The sequence below is a fragment of the Stenella coeruleoalba genome (assembly GCF_951394435.1).
Source record: "Stenella coeruleoalba genome assembly, chromosome: 8".
Taxonomy (NCBI): Eukaryota; Metazoa; Chordata; class Mammalia; order Artiodactyla; family Delphinidae; genus Stenella; species Stenella coeruleoalba.
The window spans coordinates 26551366-26575411 of record NC_137154.1 but is presented as its reverse complement, the minus strand read 5'-3'; the positions used below and the strand labels follow the sequence as shown (position 1 = coordinate 26575411).

At 34.0% G+C, this 24046-nt stretch overlaps 1 protein-coding gene across 1 annotated transcript in view; it reads left to right on the top strand.

The window, feature by feature from the left end:
• ELP4 (elongator acetyltransferase complex subunit 4) overlaps positions 1–24046 on the top strand; it is a 244312-nt gene that overhangs the window by 35697 nt on the left and 184569 nt on the right. The window contains exon 3 of the mRNA XM_079930693.1: positions 2166–2287. Within this exon, the coding sequence (XP_079786819.1) occupies positions 2166–2287 (122 nt within the window). The remainder of the gene's footprint in view (positions 1–2165; positions 2288–24046) is intronic.

The window sequence follows — 24046 nt, the reverse complement described above, 5'->3', positions numbered from 1 at the left end:
GGCTGCTGGGAGAGATTTCCCTTTCTCTTCTTCGTTCTCACAGCTCCCAGGGGCTCAGATATGGATTTGGCCCCACCTCTGCGTGTAGGTCGACGAAGGGCGTCTGTTCTTCGCTCCGACAGGATGGGGTTAAAGGAGCAGCTGCTTCGGGGACTCTGGCTCACTCAGGCCAGTGGTGGGGGGAGAGAGGGGCACGGAGTGTGGGGCGAGCATGTGCGTTTTCCCAGGGAAGTTGTCCCTGGATCCCGGGACCCTGGCAGTGGCGGGCTGCACAGGCTCCCCGGAAGGGAGGTGTGGAGAGTGACCTGTGCTCGCACACAGGCTTCTTGGTGGCGGCAGCAGCAGCCTTAGCGTCTCATGCCCATCTCTGTGGTCCGCGCTTTTAGCCGTGGCTCGCACCCGTCTCTGGAGCTCCTTTAAGCAGCGCTCTTAATCCCCTCTCCGCGCGCACCAGGAAACAAAGAGGGAAGAAAAAGTCTCCTGGCTCTTCGGCAGGTCCAGACTTTTTGCAGGACTCCCTCCTGGCTAGCCATGGTGCACTAACCCCCTAAAGGCTGTGTTCACGCCGCCAAGCCCAGTCCTCTCCCTGCGCTGTGACAGAAGCCCAAGCCTCAGCTCGCAGCCCCACCCGCCCTGGCGGGTGAGCAGACAAGCCTCTCGGGCTGGTGAGTGCGGGTTGCACTGATCCTCTGTGTGGAAATCTCTCCGCTTTGCCCTCCGCACTCCTGTTGCTGAGCTTTCCTCCGAGACTTCGAAGCTTTCCCCCTCCATCAGCCGAAGTCTCCGTCCGCGAAGGGACTCCTAGTGTGTGGAAACCTTTCCTCCTTCACAGCTCCCTCCCACTGGTGCAGGTCTCATCTCTATCCTTTTGTATCTGTTTATTCTTTTTTCTTTTGCCCTACCCAGGTACGTGGGGGAGTTTCTTGCCTTTTTGGAGGTCTGAGGTCTTCTGCCAGCATTCAGTAGGTGTTCTGTAGGAGTTGTTCCACGTGTAGATGTATTTCTGGTGTATCTGTGGGGAGGAAGGTGATCTCCGCGTCTTACTCTTCCACCATCTTCCCTTCGTCCTCCGGTACAGTGATTTTTAAAATAAAAAACCAACTTGGCATATCTGTGATAAACCCCACTTAATCATAGTATATCATATTATTCTTTCTTATATACTAATGAATTTTGGTTGGATATTTTAGAAATTATTTTCATACATGTTCATGAGGCATATTAGTTTGTAGCTTTCTTTTCCTGTGATGTCTTGGCCTAGTTTTGGTATCAAAGTAATTATGGCATTATAAAATGAGTTCTGAAGTATTTCTTTCCAGTTTTTCCTTTTTTCTGAAAGATTACTTGTAAGATTGGTATAATTTCATCCTTAAATGGGCTAGTTTTTCTTTCAGTTTTATTGAGATATAATTGACATACAGCACTGTTTAAGTTTAAGGTGTACAGCACAATCATTAGACTTAATACGTCATGAAAAGATTAGCACAATAAGTTTAATGGACATTCATGATCTCATGTAGATACAAAATTAAAGTCATAGAAAAAAATTTTTTTCCTTGTGATGAGAACTCATAGGATTTATGCTCTTAGCAATTTTCATATATAACATACAGCAGTGTTGATTTTATTTATCATGTTGTAAATTACATCCCCAGTACTTATTTATCTTATAAGTAGATGTTTGAAACTTTTGACTGCCTTCATCCAATTCCCCCTACCCCTACTCTCCACCTCTGTTAACCACAAATCTAACACTAAGTGTTTAATTCTTGTGACATGAAAGTAATGAGGTGTGCGTTTACAACTGGTTGGTAGGGAATATAGCCATTTTAGAGGTGCAGTACCTGAGAAAATCTTAGTAAAGAAAAAACCAAATCTCTCATTTTTTAATATAATCATACATAACCTTCTAAATTTTATGGATATCAGAGGTGGTGTAGTAGATGGTGAATGATTTTGGAATCAGAAAGACTCTATTAAAAGTACCTACTTCCCATTGACTATCTAGATAAGTATTTTAGCCTATCTAACTGTACCTTAGGAAGACATAGTTATTGCCCCACCTCATAGACTTGTTTTAAGGAGAAAAGAATATAAAAATATCCTACCATAAATATCCTAGTATATGGTAGGATTCTGACTATAATTTTTTTTCTTTCTTACAGAAGAGGATAAATATAATATTTATTCTCCTTTGCTCTTCAAGTATTTCCTGGCAGAAGGAATTGTCACTGGACATACTTTGTTAGTTGCATCTGCAAAAGAAGACCCTGCTGACATTTTACAGGTATAGAGTATACTAATTCAATATTGCATTTTGAATATTTCATAAAAAATATTGTTTATATATGTAAATAAGATTTGTATATGTACAAACTATATTTAAATACATTAATGGGACCACACACATATTTTTTTCTCTTAAAGAGAAGTATCAAATTTATTTGAATATATAATCGCATTTTAAAATTAGTTCTTGGACAGTTTTTTAAACTAAAATTTATGTCACAGTGAGGAAATATTAATAAGCTATTTAAAACTGACAATAAACAAAATTACTATTAAGTAATGATATGGGCACTTTATAAGCTATTAAAAAATCTAGGTAAAGAAAAACAACTGCAGAATATTGTCAGATATTGTATTACCAGTATTCCAAAGGTGTAAGTCAGAAGAAAGAGAAATTAGAAGTACTCATTTATTAAAGTTATTTTGTTTTGAGAATTCCAGAAAGTATCCCCTTCCAAGAAATAAGCAATAATACTAAAATATGTGCTTGAAATAGTATATCTTTTTTATGCCAAAGCATATTTTTCAGAGAAGAAAATTCTGACTTTTAGAATTCTTAATTTCTTTGTACAGAACAGGAACTCACTTTTTTTTTTTTTTAGGAACTCACTTTTAAGCCATTATTTGATTAGAATTCATAATCTAAAATCATTTTCTCTCAGAGGGTGTTTTCATTTCACTGTGTAGTTTGCAAAATGACAAATGACTAAGTCATTTATAAAAAATTTGTAGAATAATAAATACTAATTTACAATAACTATCAACAGACACCAACAAATTTCTACACCCACACATAAAAATTACTGTAATACTGAGGTCAAAACTAACATGATTCTTTCATATGGGTCAGACTTTGTTTATTAAATTTTAAAAAGTTCAAAAAGAAAACCTTTGTATAATTTTCCAAATGATTTCCTTCTGGTTGAAGAGCCTGTTTTCCTTTATTCTTATTTCTGCTATTAATCTTTTGTAATATTTTCTTGATGTTTTTGTTTTTTCTTTTGTTCCTTTTCCCTGGCTTTAATCATTTTGGACAGTTTCTGAACAGTACTGTACTTGCTAGAAGCTGTGGAGTAAAGGCCAAAATCATTGTTGTAAAGAAGCTATATAGGTTCTTCACAGCCCATTCCACAACATACCGAGCCTAAGATTTTTTATCAGACATCTTTATAGCCATATAGGAAATGTTCGCCAAGCCATAGGCAGGAAGACCTATATATGCTTTTTTTTTTTTTGCGGTACGCGGGCCTCACTATTGTGGCCTCTTCCGTTGCGGAGCACAGGCTCCAGACGCGCAGGCTCAGTGGCCATGGCTCACGGGCCTAGCCGCTCTGCGGCATGTGGGATCTTCCCGGACCGGGGCACGAACCCGTGTCCCCTGCATCGGCAGGCGGACTCTCAACCACTGCGCCACCAGGGAAGCCCTATATATGCTTTTTTAAATAAAGTGTTTTATTTTTCCTTCTTCCCTCCTCCAACCTAGGTAACTGATGTTAAAGCCTATAGTATACTTCCACATTTTGCCTTAGAGTACTACATTTTTTTATTTGAAAACTAATCCCTGATGCCTTTCTTAGGTACCTTGATCTGTACAAGTTAGTACTAAAAAAATTTCAGTGTACTTTACATGTCCTTCTTTGGATTATGTGAAGGATTTTAAAATTATAAAAGAAATATTATCTTTTCATCAGGGTTTCTTAAAATAGCTAGTCATATATGCAAGTAATTAGATTCTGCAAACCTTTATTCATAGAGCAGTTTTATAATGTAGTAGAAAAATATAAAACTAGAGTCAAAAAACATAGACTCTTATTAAATTTGTCCTTATGACCAAAGTAGATTAATAAGGACCAGACTAGTCATCATGCCTGAAACAACTAAAAAACAGGACAAAGTATATGAAACAACTGTCTTCAAAACTTTGACCATCACACAGTAAAGGACAGTGATTCCTGAGTTATGCAAAATAGACAAGGTAAGTCCTATAACTTCCCTAGCTTCCTGCATACAAAGTGTCCAGGCCATAGTGCAGGGAGGAAGAGCCCAGGATAAGACAATCTTAGGTGACAGAGCTAGGAATGTGGAATTACAACCTCGTTATTGTCTTCATCTGGAGCCAAGTATGGTTTAAGGAGATATGTATGGGTGCCAAGTAAGCAAGGGGTGGACTTCTGATAGTTAATTCTATGTGTCAATTTGACCAAGCCACAGGGTGCCCAGAAATTTGATCAGACATTATTCTGAGTGTTTCTGTGAGGGTATTTTTGGATGAAATTAACATTTAATTCGGTAGACTGAGTAAAGCAGATTGCCCTCTCTAATGTGGGTGGGCCTCATCCAGTCAGTTGAAGGCCTAAATAGAACAAAATGGCTAACCCTCCCCCATATAAGAAAGAATTCTTCCTACTGGACTGCTTTTGAACTTGGACATCAACTTTTTCTTGCTCTCGGGTTCAAACTGAAACATCAGCTCTTCCTGAGTCACGAGTCTGCTATCCTTTGGATCAGAATTACACCATTAGTTTTCCATTTGGACAAAAACTACACCATCAGCTCTCCTGAGTTTCCAGCTAGCTTGCTGTGCATATCTGGGGACTTGTCAGCCTCCATAATCATATCCTTATAGTAAATTTTATTACAGGAAGAGGTATGTATATGTGTACATATATATATGTATATGTGTGTGTGTGTGTATACACACACACACAGACACACATCCTGTTCATACAATTTCTCTAGAGAACTCTGACTAATTCAATTTTACTGAAAATACAAAGATTACATTTAAAACCAAAGAAGGCATTTCACATTTATTTATTAACCTACATTGAACAATTATCACTCGCATCCTATATCTTGGCCAGCTTTTCAGATAGTAAAGTACAGTGATCTTCCCACCTTTTTTGCACTCATACTTCTAAAAATTTTTTTTTTAATTATGTATTGTCTTGTATACTAAGTTATGTAAAAATTTTCGTTATGAGATTATTTAGTTGCAAAGATGTTATTGTAAGTATTGCCTTTTTTAGTTGAAGACTTTTATGTCAGTCTTGTAAGTGTATCCAACTCAATCTAAATAATAGCAATTTGATGTCAGTATCATTATTTTTAGAAGTATCTACATAAGCAAGCTCTTCTTTAACAACTGGAAATTTTACATCAATCATTTTTTCCTTGAATTCATATTTTCTATTCCACTCACTCCTCATGGAGTTTTGTCAGAATGTAGTACATTTTATGTTCAACATTTTTATTAACAACCTTATGATAGTTTTTCTGTAACTTCATATTTAAATTTATTTTAAACTTTTTGTCTCAAAAGACTTTAAGTGTTAAACACATTTCTTTTTATTTCAGTCGCCATTACAATTATTGTTGCATATAGTGTATCAATAGACATAAAAATGTTCACACTACATTGCTTCATTAGGACATATAATTGCGTGAATATTGCTAGAATGGGATGGGATTCAGCATCAGCTCTATTCATATTTTTTACTTTTGCAGATGTGAGCTGTTCATAGTTAAGTAAATAGAGAGAGTTGTGTTATTGTAATGTCCCTCAAATTATTTTTTCACTTTTTCTGAGTAATACACAAAAAGAAATCACATGATGTCTATCAACATAAATTACTTTAAATTATTTGTCTAGTCTATTAGGTCCACCTAAAATTTTGCTGAAAACAATGAAAAAAGGATAATTTCCCCAGTCATTAGAAAATTCACATTTTCTATACCAAATAGATATTTTAGGTTGTCTTTTTGTTTGGTACTGCAGAGATGTTTACTCCTGGGACAATGAGAAGTAAAGCTTTCACTCGTGAAGTGAGAAAGGTTGATTTGAAAGGGGATTGGCAAAGGGGAACTTGCACTTCTATCACTGGCACATTCTCTAGGAGGTCATTTTTCACTAGATATTTGTTAAAGTTGAAGATCAAAGAATTGATTTCCTTAAAATTCTCATGATCATGTACCTCTTTCAAAGTCTTCATTTACCCCAGGTTTAAAGACTCCCAGTTTCTGACAGTTAAAAGGGATGGAAACAAGTCATCTTACCTGATCCAGATAAGCTTTTCTAAGTTTAGACTACCATATGCCCATATATGATTAAATCCATATATTGATGTAGCCCAGTGAACCTGTATTTAGTCACCCCCAATATACACTAACCTATTCTAGCATTCTAGCATGATAATGCTAACTATCATTTATTCACATCAATATGAAAAAAAGTATATTCTGTTTAGATTTCAAAAATGTAGGAATAACTTCTAAGTTACTGCTGCTCTTTAAAATATTTAAATGAAGTTTATCTCAGGCAAAAGAATTAAATCAGCATATTGGACTTAAAATTTCTTTTATGAAAATTATTCCTCTGTAATGTCACATTCCATGTAAATGCAGACTGTCTTATTAGAAGAAAAACCATTAGTGATAATTTTCTGTTATGTTAAATAATATTTTAAAGATGATTATTTGAAATAAATTCTCAGTGATTGATATATCTCTGGAATTTTTTTTTTATAAGAAGTACTGTTGGTTTCAGTGTTGACAGATATTTTACTTGGCTTTCTCATATTTGAATTTTCACTATTACTGAGATGCAGTTTATAACAACATGCTAATTAATCTCCTGGAACTTAAATTCATCTTACATTTCAAGGGAAATAAATGTTAAAATGGTATGACCATTTATTTTTAATGTCTTAAAAGTTTCTCTTGCTCTAGCCTAGCATAGGTGTTTTTAACTGAAGAATGTATTCTAGTGTCATCAGATCTATTTTACTTTATCTTGTGCACTTAGAATGTATTATCAAAGACATTATAATTACTCCACAAAAACCTAATCGTCTTAAGCATTAGATATACTTAATATAACATTGCAGATTTTATGCTGCATTTTTTTTTTTTTTTTTTTGTGGTACGCGGGCCTCTCACTGTTGTGGCCTCTCCCGTTGTGGAGCGCAGGCTCCGGACACGCAGGCTCAGCAGCCATGGCTCACGGGCCCAGCCGCTTGGCGGCGTGTGGGATCTTCCCGGACCAGGGCGCGAACCCGTGTCTCCTACATCGGCAGGCGGACTCTCAACCACTCCGCCACCAGGGAAGCCCGATGCTGCATTTTTAAAGTTATCTCATTCTTCTATTTATAATGAGTAGCCTAGAACAAGTTGTTTTTATTTGAATAGCAAGTTTGCTTTACATGACAATTGAATATTTATCAATAAGGTACTCAATGAAGTTAAATATTAAATTAATTATAAATTTGAGTGTGTGATCCTCAGGAAAAATTTATCTTCTTTGATTTTAATGCCATTATTTGCTTTTAACTAAAATCACTTGTATAGATGAGTAATGAAATTGTTATAGGCTGTATATGCTAAATAACGTACACACAACATTTCCTTACATTATAAAACTTATTTAGTGATTCATTTTTAAACTATTTTAATTTTGATTATGTTCTTGTATTTCATGCACCTCTACTCTGAAGATATATCTAGTTTTTGAGTTAATAGAATCTTCACTCATCAGTAATGTTTCTTTTCTTTTTTTAAAAAATAATTTTAAAAACGTTCATTTGATGGGGAAATACTGCTTTGTTGCACGTTTCTTTGTTTACAGCAAAGCAGAATATTTTCCCCTATGGTTGTTAGCCTTCTGCATTTCTTCCTTGTTTTTCATAGTAGGTTTTTGTCTCTGTCCATTTTTTTTCTCATTGCTCTGTACGAGCTCTTTACATATTGTAGTTAATGTCCCAGGATTATATACGAGGATCTTTGTTTTGCACATTCTCAGGATCTAAGTCCCTGAAGTTACAAGGTTGCATTGGAAAACCAAATTTGCCAAAACATACAAATAGCCCTCCTATAAATTTTGGGCTGCGCTCCTAAAAATTTTGCCCCTCTGCCCACATCCCTCACATGTAACACTAGTGTATTTTTTCATCATTAGATTTGTGAGTTGGTCTGTTCCTGTTAGCCATATGTTGAATATTCTTGAGTATAATGCAAAACAATTTCAAAATTTGCCAAAGATGCAAAATTTCCTGAGGTTGATCAAAGTGACTGTGGAGAATTGTTTGAATCCCATGCAAAGCTACTGGCTAATGAGAATGTAGAAGGATTCAGCCAGTTGCGAAAGCAATGTTTCTTAAATTCTTAATCTTATCATCTTATATTCCTTACATGTTTAATATGTAACAGTATAACAATATTTGACTTAAAAGAATAATATGCCATTCTCATTTTTCTATAAGGAAGTAAAAAAAGTATTGTTTTTAATATATACAATATGTTTAATGTTTAGTGTTCACACATTTAAAACAGACTGGATGAGAAAATTATGGCTGATAAAAATTTCAGTTATGTATATTCTTCATAATACCAGTATATAGACGAAGTTTTTAACATCTCTGAGAAAAATGAACAAAATATTTTTGTAGTTTAAAATGAGATGTTGAATACTAATATAGAGAAGTAGAATTTCTGCACCTATAAGAGTAGGTATATATATTATGTACTTTCTACATAATGTTCAGTTGGGATTTCAGTGTGCCCAGCTCAGAGTTATACTGAAGACTTATTTGTATCAAACAGCCCAAAAATGAGTGACCAAAACCCAAAGCATTAACAGTGTTTAGAGATACAATGTAGGGAGAAAATGCTATAATTGCTTAGTTTTAATTTTATGATGTATATGATTGGAGATTTCTGGAGCCTATAACAAAGGCAAATAATAGCTGGTACAAGAAAAGGGAAAAGACAATCTTATAGACCATAATTATCTTAAAACTGTGTATAACTAAAAGACAAGTAAAGGATAAAAAGCCCATCAGCTGCCTAAAATATATTATATAACCACCCAGCAATTTATCCATCATCCTTTGGAAACATTCATGCCTACTGTAGTCAGAGCTTCAGGAAGTCAGCATTAAAGATGTAACGCTGAAAAGTTACACCCCTTAGAAAATCCTATAGAACAATATACATGATGTTGTTAAAGCTTTTAGAAACACTATGGTAAGTATTCTTCAGTTAACTTTTTTATCTAAAAGAATTTTCTTGATCATCTCAAATATAGTGATGGGTATTCTCTATGAAAACTTTCTATGGAATGTTTTCTAATATAGCAAAATTACATTTTAATGTTAAAATATTTAAACATTTATCAGTAGATCAGCTGATTTTTTTATGAAATAAAAAATTATGTACACCCAAACATTTCTTAAGAACTTGAAAATGCTAAGATTTCTCTATTATTTATATCCTTTTCATAATTTTTAACAGTATGATGGTATGTGTTAATACATATAGAATTAAAGAAAGTAAAATTTCAGAAGTAAATTTAAATGCTGTTTCATAATATGCTAAAGTCAGTTTCAAAAACTTAATTTGAATATTTTTTAGTGATGACATGCCAGGTAGGTAATATTCATTCAGGAAGAGATATCTAATATCTAGAGCAAAGGGTTAATTCTTGACTTGTTGCATTAACTTTTTGAGTTACCTGTTATATACACTATGCACTAACATCAACCACAGTTAGAACAAAGTGGGAGGTTAGAATGCTTTTAAAGAGCTTCAAAGTTGTATTTTTTAGTGTGTACCCAGGATAGGTACCTGGTTACCAGCAGGGGTGTCCCAACTACTTGATGTTTATTAAAGGATTATAGCATATAATATTTTTTAACATCAAACATATTGGTAAATAAATAGTTCAAATTTAAAATCAATTATGGTGAAATTTCCCATATTTACTATTGAGAAAATCTTTCATATTGAAAATGAATTACTTTACAATAATCTATGTCCTGGAATGAGTTTCAGTTCATTGAAAATAAACCATATGATATTTGATAAATTAATATAGTAATAAGATACTTGGTAACAAAATAATGAAGTATGAATATTTAGTCTAACATCTTCAGAATTCTTTTTCACAGACTTTAAATCCATAAGTAAAAGTTAAAAGTATATCTTAATAATTTGAAAGCATTATTTTAAATCCCAAAATATCAGCCTTTTACCCAAATATTGAACTCATTTGTTAAGATCTTATTCACTGTACCTTGTATCTTTTCCTTTATTTGATTCCTTGGTTTTAATTGAGGTTAGAGATATTGATTTAGAGTTAGATAAAGCGGTATTACTTGCTAACAATGTAAAGTTTGAGTTACTGTTAAAAAGGTTTCTTTTCCTTCTGTCAGTTTGGTGTCAAGATTAAGTCTGTTTGCCATGCATCTGTTATTTACTGATCATGGAACAAGAATTAGAGATCTCGTGAGTGGTCAGTTTGCTCTTAGTACACTGTAGTAAGTACAGTCTGGTCTTTCTGAGTACACAGAATACAAAAATGTCTCAGATCCAGCCCATGTTTTTTTTAAGTGACACAAATTGAAACAGCTATAAAAATGAAGTTAAAGAAACATCCCTTGGTTGGCCTAATATATCATTGAACATTTTTTAAATTATGTTCATCTCCAAAGTTGTAGTTTTATGATTCAGAACAAAAGTAATATAACACGCTATAAATAATTAAAAATTATTTTCTGGCCCTTCTATATTCCACTTTGCAAGCTTTATGCATACTCAACACCTTATACATTACACATTTTCCCACACATTTTTACTTTCTCTAGCCTGTATAATATTTAATGTACATCCTATCAAAACTGTTTTATCACTGTGTATCTTTTGTCCATAATATAAATACAAATATTAAAAGGTCTTTGAAGGCAGAGCTGTAATCAGAATATGTTCCCTTCACTTCTTTGTCAACATTTTATTTGTTCAGAAAATTATCAGGCTATCTATAAGCTTTTCAGTGCTAGTTGAGCCAGAAATTTGCTGTTTGACCCTAGGGTTCCCCTCTTTTTTTCCTCCCTAGCTACTTGTGAGAGCTTATTTAAAATTCTGAGTTCTCCCCTGGCAGCCACAGTTCGAGTTTCTTTGGCAAATTAAAAAGACTAAGAAAAAACATGCAAAAGCTCAGTACTGTTTCCAGTGACCTACATTTGTAGGCAGCTTTTAAAAGATGGTATGTGCCTTATTTTCCAACGAGGAAATGAAAGATAAGATAAAAAATATAAAAGAAAAGAAACCCACCTCTCTGTCACTACCTAATGAGAAATTTTTGATATAATACTAAAATAAACACACATTTGGCATTGATGTTTGTACATCAGTCAACAAAAGAAAGGAATTTTGCATGCAGAAAAGTAGCCTAAGTTATATAGCAAAATGCCACACTGTGTAATAGGATATTTATCCTTAAGAAGATGAAATATACTTCAAATCTGAGCTTAGATTTTAATTTCTGTGTTGCTGCTTAACTAGCTACAGGACCTTGCACAAGTCACTTAACCTTTCATATTAAGATAGGGATGATAGCCTGCCTACCTTATTCCGGAGCTCCAAATTAAAAATGAAATATCTGGAGTTTTGCTTTCTAAATCTTAAAACACCTATTCCAGCCCTCACATTTACTTTAAAAATTTTATTTTGAACCCATGAAAAAATGAATGGTTGTGAATACTTGATGGATTTGCTATAGGCAAAAGAAATGTTTAAATCTTAGAACTGTTATTAGTTTTATCATTCTTGGAAAAGAAGCCACATAAAGTCAGCATTGGGAATATTAGAAATAGGGCTCATTTTTCTTTTGAATACTTTTTCTGAAAAAGTATTCAGAAGAGAAAGTATTCAATCCTTTTGGGGGTGGATAAATGACTTCAAAATTTGAAAACCAGAGCCATTCAAAATAAAAGAAAATCAGCCTCCCAAATGAACATGTTGTCCCATTTAATGAAACATTAAAGGATACCATGGAAGGAGAAAGGCTGTATACTATCAAGGATCATAAATTAAATAGACAGTCTGTGAAGATTTATTATGTACAAAAGGATAACTCTACTGTTGAAAACCCCCAAAATATAGGGCTATTTCTCCAGCTAGTGTTGGGATGATTCTTTCAGTGTTTCTTTTCTAATTTAAGTTTTTTTTGTTCACCAGAAACTGACAGGCAGTTGCAGAAAAGGGCCTTAGTTCCTCACATCCATCTTTTCACATTATGGTATATTAACAAAATCAGAGGCATTTGAAACGTGCTTATTGTTTTTGTAAAATATTCTCACTACAGTTTGTGTGTGCATACATGTGAGTCTGAAAGTCTGTGCTAGATTTCAGAAACATGGTAGAGAGCATTAAAATGAAGACTTAAATTGGAAGTAGAAAACAGATCTGAAACTATGAAGTTTCAGATCAGAGATATTGATCTTACCTTGCATATCAATATCAGAGATATTGATCTTACCTTGCATCTCTTAAAACAGACTGTAACATACAGGGTGCTATAGAATTAAAGAAAACCTATTTTATGCTTTTACCCAGTTACCTCTACTTCTCAGTAGTCAATGAACAAAAAGAATGAGTTCTATTCTACTAACACCAAATGTACTACAGAAAATAGTTTTCAAATTTAATAAAAATAAAGTGATATCCAGTTTCATTTAGTACCCCACAACACCCTAAGGATTTTTGTTTGTGACACTTTCCATAAGCTGGGTTTATTCTGGAAAAAAAAAAAAATCACATCAAACAAATAAAACCAGTCACTTGTTGTGTGCTCCTGAGTTAGGAATTTAACTTATCAGGACCCCTTAAATGAAGGTAATGCCTGATTTCATTCCTAATTGAGATTTCTTTGACAATAGATATCCATGAAACTTTAGAATACTTCTTTTCCAACAATGTAAAGATTTAGTAAATAATTATAAGATTATTGTCACTTTCTCAACTTTTAAAATAATTATATTTAGAAATGTTTTAGTTACATCGGTTTTTAGAAATTAGTTTATATTCAATAAAGAGACTTAATACTTAAAGGAATTTTGTAGGAATTCTTTGCCAACATAAGAATCCTTTTATAACTTATTATTGCATAACTTGTTTGCTTAATGTAGATTTTCATATGTCATATTTTCTTAAAACAGGTTAATATACACCCTTATACAGTAAACATTTACTAAAAGGAGTTATTACATATGATCTCACTAATAACTAAACCTGTTAATACCAGTGAGTAAGTGGAAAGTTTAGTCTACTTTTTAAAACAATTCACAAAATGTTTTGTAATCAAGATATGTCCTATTATAAGGACATTGTTCACCATTCACTATTCTTTCTATAACTAGGAACATAATATATATAAAAATATACATATATACACATATACGTGTGTGTATGTATACACACACATACATAATACATATACACACACAGAAGTTCACATTTTTAACAATAGTAGTTACCTAGCTAGTAGCTCTCTTCACTTTAACTTGTATTATCTCTCTGAGTATGAATTTTATTGGTTGTGCAGTCAGAGCCAGATTAAACATTGACAGCATTGAATATAAGAACTTTACTTTGTAAAAAAACCTAGAAAGGAAAACTCCAATTTTTATGGATAAAAGTATTAATAGATTCCAACAGTGCATTCTTGCCTCTCTATGAGTAAAAACATGGTATTTTTATTTTAAGCTTTCTTCTTAAGAAGTCAGTTTGAAGTAAAGAGACTGTTTTGAAGGAATGTGTAATATAGCTCTTATGTTTTGATTTATAAAATCATAAATTCTGTATCTTAAGTTGATCTATTGAGGAAAATTGATAAAATTAATATAGACCTCATAGAGACTTGTTCTTAACAGCTTGACAGTTTTGAGTTTTTTAATATATGTGAGAAAATAATTACAGAAGCTAATATCAGAATGCCAAGACACTCAGTGCATTTCCCCTTAAACTCCTTTTAAGTCAATGCCATCAATAGACAGTACTGAAACCTGTGGCTGCTTTGGTCAAGACTAGGGGTGCTGTTTATGGTATTAGCAGGCATATTGCTAGGACCTAGATAAGGAATGTAAATTTGCCTGTACCTCATTTTCCCATTCTCACTACTAGATTGCAGTAGAACTCAGAGGTTAATACACGTCAAAATTGCTTTGAGATCCTTCTGTGACTGGTGCTCTTAAAAATGTGATGGTTTAGAATGTAATGTTTTAAAATAATTAAATTATATTTGCATTTAATTGAAGATATTATTATTAAACTTAGTGCAACTCTTTCTCTTCATTTCTGAATACTTCTAGTGCAGACTTCCATTTCCTTTCCTTCATGTATCCTGCTCCTTCCCTCTATCTTAGTCAAGAAAATTTAAAGAGAGGTTTTTCCAGCTTTCTCAGCACATTTCTGGTTTACATTTTAAGGAGAAATGTGATTTGCTTGCCAAATTACAAGCATCAGTTTTGTCAGTAGCTTAACTTGAGAGTTTAGTTAAAATACTTTTTGTATGCTGATGTGAAAGTGTTTTTCACCATCCTTCTTGTAATAGCAGTAATTTTTCTATCTTTATATTCAAGAAAAAATATCTGAAATTGTACTAAGATGTCCCCTAATCTGTACTGCATTTGGTTTGAAACAAGATAATTCACTCATTACTAATCTTAAAATCTCTGAGTTTTAAAAACATGTAACATCAACTACACCCCAGGACCTTCTAACTTACTCCCTGCAGTCTACATTTCTGAATGCTTTTAACAATTAAAGTCACTCCTCGCCCCATACTTTTGAACAGTTAAATGAAGATAATGTGGAGAACATACCTTTACTAAATCAATATTCGGGTTAAATATTTGGACCATGTTTGTATTCAAATTATGATAATCAGTAATATCTTTGGATTTGTTTCTCTTTCCAACTTTCAGAAAATAAGTATTCCCTCCAAAAACCCCCATAAATCAACAAAGTAATATACTTAGTGATACAATATAATATACTTACCGATACATGCATAATGCTTAAGTAGTATTAATTATACAGTTACCGAAACCTGCAAGGATCAAAAGATTTTATTTTTAAGAAGGATTTCTCATGCTGCATGGATTATGTTGCTACATAATAGCTCAGTAGTACTTCTGCTGAATTGTAAAATAGCTTAGAGAGGAATATGATGCCCATAGTTGGTGTAATGCATTGGTAATTAAGAGGGTGGGAGGTTAAGCTTCATTAACTGCTGAGGGATTGTATCTTGGGTTTTATTATGCCCTAGAGAACATAAAAAGTGAGAAGGGTCAAACTGTTGGAATCAGATTTTGCTTGTGCATCTGCCAAAACAAAGACCACAAAATAATAAAGCAGTAAGCACAGAATGACATGAGTTGAAAAGGGAAGAAATATATCTACAGCATCTTATGGATAAGGATAAGTGTTTCTGGTGAAAAGAATAAAAAAAATACTGGAGTATACTTTGGTATTGAAAGTTTGTAATAATTTCGTTTCATATAGCTTTTTTTAAAAGTCAAATAAATAGTTGGTTTTGTCCAAAGGTATTGCCAATTTCTTTATTCTTGTTAATTTTCTAACTTGGTGTATTTGATTAAAAGAGAGACAGACACTTTATACTTGCCATACTATCTTCTGTGGGGAACTTATGATGCCTGCTTTTTATTTTTATTTATTTATGATCCTTATTACCAAATGTATGTGAACTGTAAGCACTGCATTGCAGAAAAGAACAAAAAATCTGATGTATATTCTTCCTCTTAGGAAACAAGGATACTGGGTTAGAAATCAAGACGGGGTGATTTTCGAAAGTATGAGGGAGGATGCTGATCTGTGATTGATGGCTATAATAGTTGATTATTAAAGAGCTTATTCTTAGCATTCTCTCAAAATAGACATTTTATCAAAACATCAATTAAATTTTTTGTTTGATTAGATACAGGCATTGCAACAAATGGTAGAGATTACAGATACAGTGGTCATCTCTGATAGGGTCAGTGATTCACCGTGAGCAGGGTAGGTGATGGCATACTTCAAAAATTTTAGGGCTTACAAATATAACAACATGTTGAATGCAAACTCTTACAGAAATTTCTGAATATTAGAAGACAAAAGTACCAGAATATTTTTTTCCCAAAAATGTCATTTCTTGGTATATCTAATCATTCATTTTCACTTGAAGAGAACAGGAAAATGGATTTCATTTCTTATATTCCCTCCATTCCTCAGTATCATGTCACATTTTTAGTTCCTTCCTTTTCTTCATGTTTAGTCCTTAACTTTCTTGTTCTGCTTTTTATTCTCTTCGCACCAAGTCTTTTTTCCCACCAGTTTCATTGAGATGTAGTTGACATATAACATATTATTTTAAGGTGTACAACATAATGTTTGGATATATGTATATATTGTGGAATAACTACCACAATAAGTTTAGTTAACATCCATCACCTCACAGTTACAATTTTTTTCTTGTGATGAGGACTTTTAAGATCTACTCTCTCAGCAACTTTCGAATATACAATACAGTATTGTTAGCTATAGTCACCATTGCTGTACCTTTATCATGTACAGAAATTATTTATCTTATAACTGGAAGTTTGTACCTTTTGACCACCATTGCCCATTTCCCTGCTTCTGGCAACCACCAATCTATTCTCTATTTTTATGAGGTCAGATTTTTTAGATCCCACATATAAATGAGCTCATATGGCATTTATCTTTCTTCATCTGACTTACTTCAGTTAGCATGATGCCCTCAAGTCCATCATGTTGTCACAAATGGGAGGATTTCCTTTCATTTTTTTTTATGGCTGAATAATATTCTATATATTAAACATTTTTTTCATCTGTTGAGGGATACTTAAGTTGTTTCTATGTCTTGACTATTAAAAAAAATGCTACAGTGACATGTGGCTACAGATATCTCTTTGATATAATGATTTCATTTCCTTCAAATATATACCCAGAAGTGAAATTGCTGGATCATATAGTAGTTCTATATTTAATTTTTTGAGGAACTTCCATACCGTTTTCCATAGTGCCTGCACCAGTTTACATTTCCACCAGCAGTGTACCAGGGTTCCCTTTTCTCCACATCCTTTCCAAAACTTGTTATCTCTTATCTTTTTTATGACAGCCATCTAACAATTATATAAAATAAAATACATTAAAAAAATTTTTATGCTTTATAAACAATATATATGTCTTCATTGTATTAAAAAGTGTTACCATTTTTTATTTTTACACTTTCTACCTCTTTATTCCTTTTTTATACTGCTGAATTATATCTTCAAATAATTTTTTCAGAAAAGGTTTGTGGTAGGTAAGCTTTTGAAACACTATATACCTTTTAAAAAGTATTTTGCACTTATGGTTAATAGGCAGTTTTCCTGGATGGAGAATTCTAGATTTAATATCAGATTTCCTTGTATTTTGAAGACATTTTTTCCTTGTCTTTTAAAATCCAGTGTTGCTGAGATATCTAATGCTAATCTATTTCTTGGCCCCTAGTAACCTCTAATCTGCTTACCATCTTTATAGTTTGCTTTTTGTAGAATTTTACATATGTGGAATCATGCAGTATATAATATTTTGTATCTGGCTTCTTTCACTTAACATAATGCTTTTTAGATTAACCATATTCCTATACATATATCAGTAGAGTTTCTATCTTTAACTGATTTTTTTAGCCATTTACCAGTTGATGGACATTTGGGTTTCCACTTTTGACTATTAAATGAAGTTGTGTGAACATCCACATACATGTCTTTGTATGGACATGTTTTTATTTCTCTTTAGCAAATACCTAAGAAGATAATGGCTGGATCATATTGAAAGTGTTCACTTTTTAGAGAAATTTCCAGACTCTGCTCTAAAGTACCTGTGCAATTTTGCATTCTCACCAGCTGTGTATAAGAATTCCAGTTGCCTGCTTTCTTTTTAACATTTGGTGTGACCATTTTTTGAATTTTATTTTAACAATTCTCATGCACACATTGTCCACTTTGTAAGAGAATAGTATGAAAGAACGTTCAAAGTATAATCATATCTTCTTTCTGAGATATTTAAGGGTTAACTGAGAGGTCTATGGATGCATGCTGCCCTGAGCCAGGAGAGGGAATTAACTAGTCTTCAGTGACTGAGGAAATAATTGTAGAGAAAGTAAGGAGGAGGCAGAGCTGAGAGAAGGGGAGAAAAGAAGAATGCAAGACAATAACCTGACTTATTATGTACTTTGAGTTTGACATGCAGTCAAACATTCAGGTAGAATATTCAGAAGGCAGTTAAAAATCTAGGCCCAGAAATTGCAGAATGATTGGAAACAGAAATTTGTTAGCAATCATTTATTTTACGTTTATTGAATGCTTATTGTATGCCAGACACTGTTATGGACTGAATATTGTGTCCCCCCTAAAATACATGTTCTTTTCGCATGCAAAATACATTTAGTCAAACCCAAAAACCGATAGTGAACCTGTGAAACCAGGCAAGTTATGTGCTTCCATAATACAGTGGTGGGACAGGCATAGGAGAAACATTCCAAATCCAAGGGAGAAAGAAGGAATGGATGATGGATCCCAAGCAAGTCTAAAATTTAATAAAGCAAATTTCATTAGATCTTAAGGCCCAAGAATAAGTCTCTTCGGTTCAATCCTCTGCCCTCTAGGCCCACTGGGGTAGCAACAGCATGCCTCTTCAGCTGGGCGGGGCACCCTTTTAAACCGAGGTGGGGGCAGCCTTATCCCTCAGGCCCGTACACTTCAGGCCTGTGGTGGGAGTGGCAGCCCTGATGATCTCTGAATCAGTTTTGGGGTCCTTATTCTCTTTTCTTTCTTTTTTTTTAAGTTTTTTTGATGTGGACCATTTTAAAAGTCTTTATTGAATTTGTTACAATATTGCTTCTGTTTTATGTTTCGCTGTTTTTGGCCGCGAGGCATGTGGGATCTTAGCTCCCCAACAGGGATCGAACCCGCACCCTCTGCATTGGGAAGCGAAGACTTAACCTCTGGACTGCCAGGGAAGTCCCTTTTCTTGAAGGATAGTGCATGTTTGAAACCAAATAGCTCTGTGATCTTGTCCTGTAAAGTCAAAGAATTCCTTAATACCATCTTGCCTTCTGTAGTCCCTTTAGTTCAAACTGGCCGCCTCTCTACAGGTATAATCTCATCTCTGTTCCTGGCTTCTGTGAGATAGCTGATTAAGCCTAAGAGTTGTACCCATGATCTCTTTATCAAATGATTATTCAACCAAACCCTTAGTGTACTTTAAGAACAAGCTTTCTTATTTTTTGCAATATTGATAGGTTGAAAATTTTTCAAATCTTCAAGTTCTGGTTCCTTTTTGCTTATCAGTTTCTTTAATTTATCTCTTTCCTTTTGTATTTTACTATAAGCATTCAGGAGGAACCAAGCTGTTCAGAAATTTACTTAGAAATCTCCTCAGCTAAATATTCAGTTTCATCACTCACAAGTTGTACCTTCCACAAAACAGTAGAACACAGTTCAGCCAAGTTTTTTGCCACTTCATAACAAGGATCACCTTTCCCCAGTTTTGAATAATATGTTCCTCATTTCCTTATGAAACTTCAACAGAATCACACTTAACATCCATAATTGTAGCATGTACCTCAAAACTCATCAGCCTGTATCCGTTACCCAGTTCCAAAGCCACATTTCTATTTTTACGTATTTGATACAGCAGCATACCACTTTTCAATACCAAAATCCCCATCACCTTGGGCTACCATAACAAAATATCAGACACTGGGTGGCTTAAACCACAGAAATTTATTTTTTCACAGTTCTTGAGGGTGGGAAGTCCAAGATTAAGGTGCATGCTGATTCAGTTTCTAGTGATAGCTCTTTTTCTGACTTGTAGCTGTCCACCTTTTCACTGTGTGCTCACATGACTGCTCCTTTTTGCGTGTGTGGGGAGAGAGAGAGTGCTTGATCTCTAGTGTCTCTTCTTATAAAGACACTAATCCTATTGGATCATGGCCCCATCCTTATTACCTCATTTAACCTTAATTCCCTAAAGGCTTTATCTCCAAATACTATAATATTAAGGGTTAGAGTTTCAACATAAGAATTTGCAAGGACATAAACATTCAGTCCATAGCAGGTGTTAATGATGAAAAGAGACTAAGACATAGTCCCTACCCTTAAGCATCTCACAGTGGAATCACTGAAATTTGAGAAGGCTTTTTTTTTTTTTTTTTTTTTTTTTTTTTTTTGCGGTATGCGGGCCTCCCACTGCTGTGGCCTCTCCCGTTGCGGAGCACAGGCTCCAGACGCACAGGCTCAGCAGCCGCTCCACGGCATGTGGGATCTTCCCAGACCGGGGCACGAACCCGTGTCCCCTGCATCGGCAGGCGGACTCTCAACCACTGAGCCACCAGGGAAGCCCCTGAGAAGGCTTTTTTATCTAAATAAAGACATATGAAGAATTTTTATATAGATTTTTTTTTTTAAGTTGAGACTTCTAAAACACTAGGAATAATGCTGGCAATGCTAGCAATGATACAAAGTCACATGCTTTTTGTTGTGTTGAATTTTGTAGTGAATGCAATATGGACATTCAGTTTGCAAGGAAGAAACATCTGTAGTTAATTAAATGGAAGAGGAGAGATGGGGGGAGTGGGGTAGACTGCTATTTCCTCTATTTCATTTCTTTCCTTTAATGTTGCAACTTCACTTCAGAGAGGGTCTCTTGGATTGGATAGTCATCATCATATATGGATATTCCCAAAAGAGCTTTCTTTGTCTCAAGCACCAATCACTCTTCTAATCTGATGGTTTTAATACAAACACACTACTTCATGGAATAACAAATAATTAAGCTGTTTTTCTTAGAAGAAAGATAGTACACCTAATCGGCCCTTTGAGACTCCATAACTCACTCAATACTGCAAAATAAACTGTTTTGAAATGCCTAACATTGGTGGGAGGTGTTTCTTTTAATATTGATATAAAAATGAGTTTGGGGTTGGTGGGGTGTGCATAGACCACCATCAGCTCTTTCTTATGGCACTTATTTGCCTTATTATTTCTGTATTGCTTTTTGTTTTTTAAGTTTTTGTGTCTATTTATAGATAAAATATGAAGATTTAGTTCTCATTTAATACCACACATTCTCTTTATGTCTCTGTTTCTCCTTTCAGTATATTTAAGTTGTCTTCCCTGGTCAAGTCAGTTATTCATTGTTTACGTTGTGTCAATTTATTTATTACAGTATTTAACATTCTATATTATATGTGTATCCCCTTTTCTGGTACACCAATTATTTTTTCTGAAGTTAATCATTGCCTCATTTTTTTCAACTGTATCAATTATTAGTTCATCTCCAAACTTTCCACTAAAGCCCTAAAACTCCCCCTTAATGTGTTTAAGCATCATCTCCCTAGACTTCTCCATCTTCTTCCAAATGGATTGCTTGCTCTGTAGGCTGTCTACATAGCTGTTATTCTGGTGCTTCCCTTCTTCATCCTAACAGTTGCCTTTGAGAATGAATGGAAGTAGAGGGTAAGTGTGAGATGATAAAGTTGTTTTTTTTTTAATTTTGTACGTCTGAAAATTTTACATTAGTTTGGTTGACTATAGAACACTAGGCTAGAAATAACTTCCCTCTGTAAAGTCCAGTGTTGCGTTTGCAAAGTTTGATGCCATTCATATTCCTGACCTGTCCCCACCCAACCCCTGGAAGCTTTTCAGGTATTTTCTTTTGCCCCTCTTGTTCTAAAATGTCAGAATTATGTGCTTTGATGTAGGTCTATTTTCATTCACAGTTTGAGTACTCCATAGGATTTTAAATCTAAAATGTCATAATTTTCACTTCTGGAAATTTCTCTTAGGTTCTTTCTTTGATATTTTCCTCTGCTGTATTTTCTATTTTTCTGTCTAGAAGTGCTAAATCTAAAACTCTTAGAAGAAAACAAAGGTTTTCTTTGACCTTTGTTTTCTTTGATCTTGGATTAGGCCAACAGTTTCTTAAATATAACACCAAAAGTACAAGCAACAAAAGAAATAAAAACAATAAATTGGGCTTCATCAAAATTAAAGTTTTTATATCAGAAGACACTGCTGATAACACATATATATGGAATCTTAAAAATAAATAAATAGTCATGAAGAACCTAGGGGCAAGATGGGAATAAAGACACAGACCTACTAGAGAATGGACTTGAGGACACAGGGAGGGGGAAGTGTAAGCTGGGACAAAGTGAGAGAGTGGTAGTGTGTATATGGACATATATATACTACCAAATGTAAAATAGATAGCTAGTGGGAAGCAGTTGCATAGCACAGGGAGATTAGCTCTGTGCTTTGTGACCACCTAGAAGGGTGGGATAGGGAGGGTGGGAGGGAGGGAGACGCAAAAGGGAAGAGATATGGGGATATATGTGTATGTATAACTGATTCACTTTGTTATAAAGCAGAAACTAACATACCATTGTAAAGCAATTATACTCCAATAAAAATGTTAAAAAAAAAAAAGACACTGCTGAGAAAGTAAAAAAGTTTAATCACAGAATGTGAGAAAATATCTGTAAATCATGTACATGATAAGGGTCTAATACCCAGAATAAATAAAGAACTATCACAACTCATCAACATAAACAACCCAATTAAAAAATGGGCAAAGGACATATAGACATATTTCCAAGGAAGATATACAAATGACCAAGACTAGCCCATGAAAAGATACTCAACATCATTAGTCATTAGTGAAATGCAAATCAAAACCACAGTGAGATACCACTTCATACCCACTAGGATAGCTATTTTAAGAAAAAGAAAGAAAAAGTGTTAGAGAGGATGTGAAAAAATTGGAACCTGCAAACATCGTTCGTAGGAATATGAAATGGTGCAGCCACTGTGGAAAACATTTTTGTAGTTCCTCAAAAAGTTGAACAGAGCTCCCCTGTGACCCAGCAATTCTTCTCCTAGGTATGTACCCAAGAGAATTGGAAATATATGTTCACAGAAAAACTCATGCATGAGTATTCATAGCCACTTTAGTCTTAATAGCCAAAAAGTGGGAACAATCTAAATGTCTACCAGTTGATGAATGGATAAACAAATGTGACATATCCATACAATGGAATATTATTCAGTCATAAAACAGAATGAAGTATTCATACATTCTACAACATAGATGAACCTTGAAAACACCATGCTAAGTGAAAGAAAGCAGACACAAAAGGCCATGTGTTATATAATTCTGTTTATATGAAATGTCCAGAATAGACTAAACCATAGGGACAGAAAGTAGATTAATGATTGCCAGGGACTAGGAGAAGGGGGAATGAGGAGTGACTGCTTAATGAGTATGCGGTTTCTTTTGGGAGTGATGAAAATGTTCTGAAAGTAGAAAGTGGTAATGTTTGCATAACTCTGAATATACTAAAAATCACTGAACTGTACACTTTAAAATGCTTAAAATGATGAATTTTGTTTTATGTGAATTTTATCTCAATTAAAAATACATATCTATATACATGTATATATATATTTATTATTTATATATATGAAAACCTTTATATATATATAATCTTATAAACCTTATATATATAACCTTTAGATGGATGTTACTAGAGTGTACTTTCTATACATATTTTGAACATTTTCATCCTTAGCTTTAGGAAATAAGCATCTGTTTTATCAATACTAAAATTAGAATCATTATAATTTTCACCTTACTTGTAACAGTTTTCAAAATAGTGAAATGTCCGCCCTAGGAGTAGATGACATATTTAATAAGATATATAAGGAAATGCTTACCTGTGTTTTGTTTACATATGTTAGCCATATTAATGAGGTCTCTAATATTTTAGGTCTAGTTCTTTAATACTATACACCTTAATGTTAGAACATTTCTATTCAAAATTGATATAGTTTAATCAATGAAAGAAAGTGTGGTATAC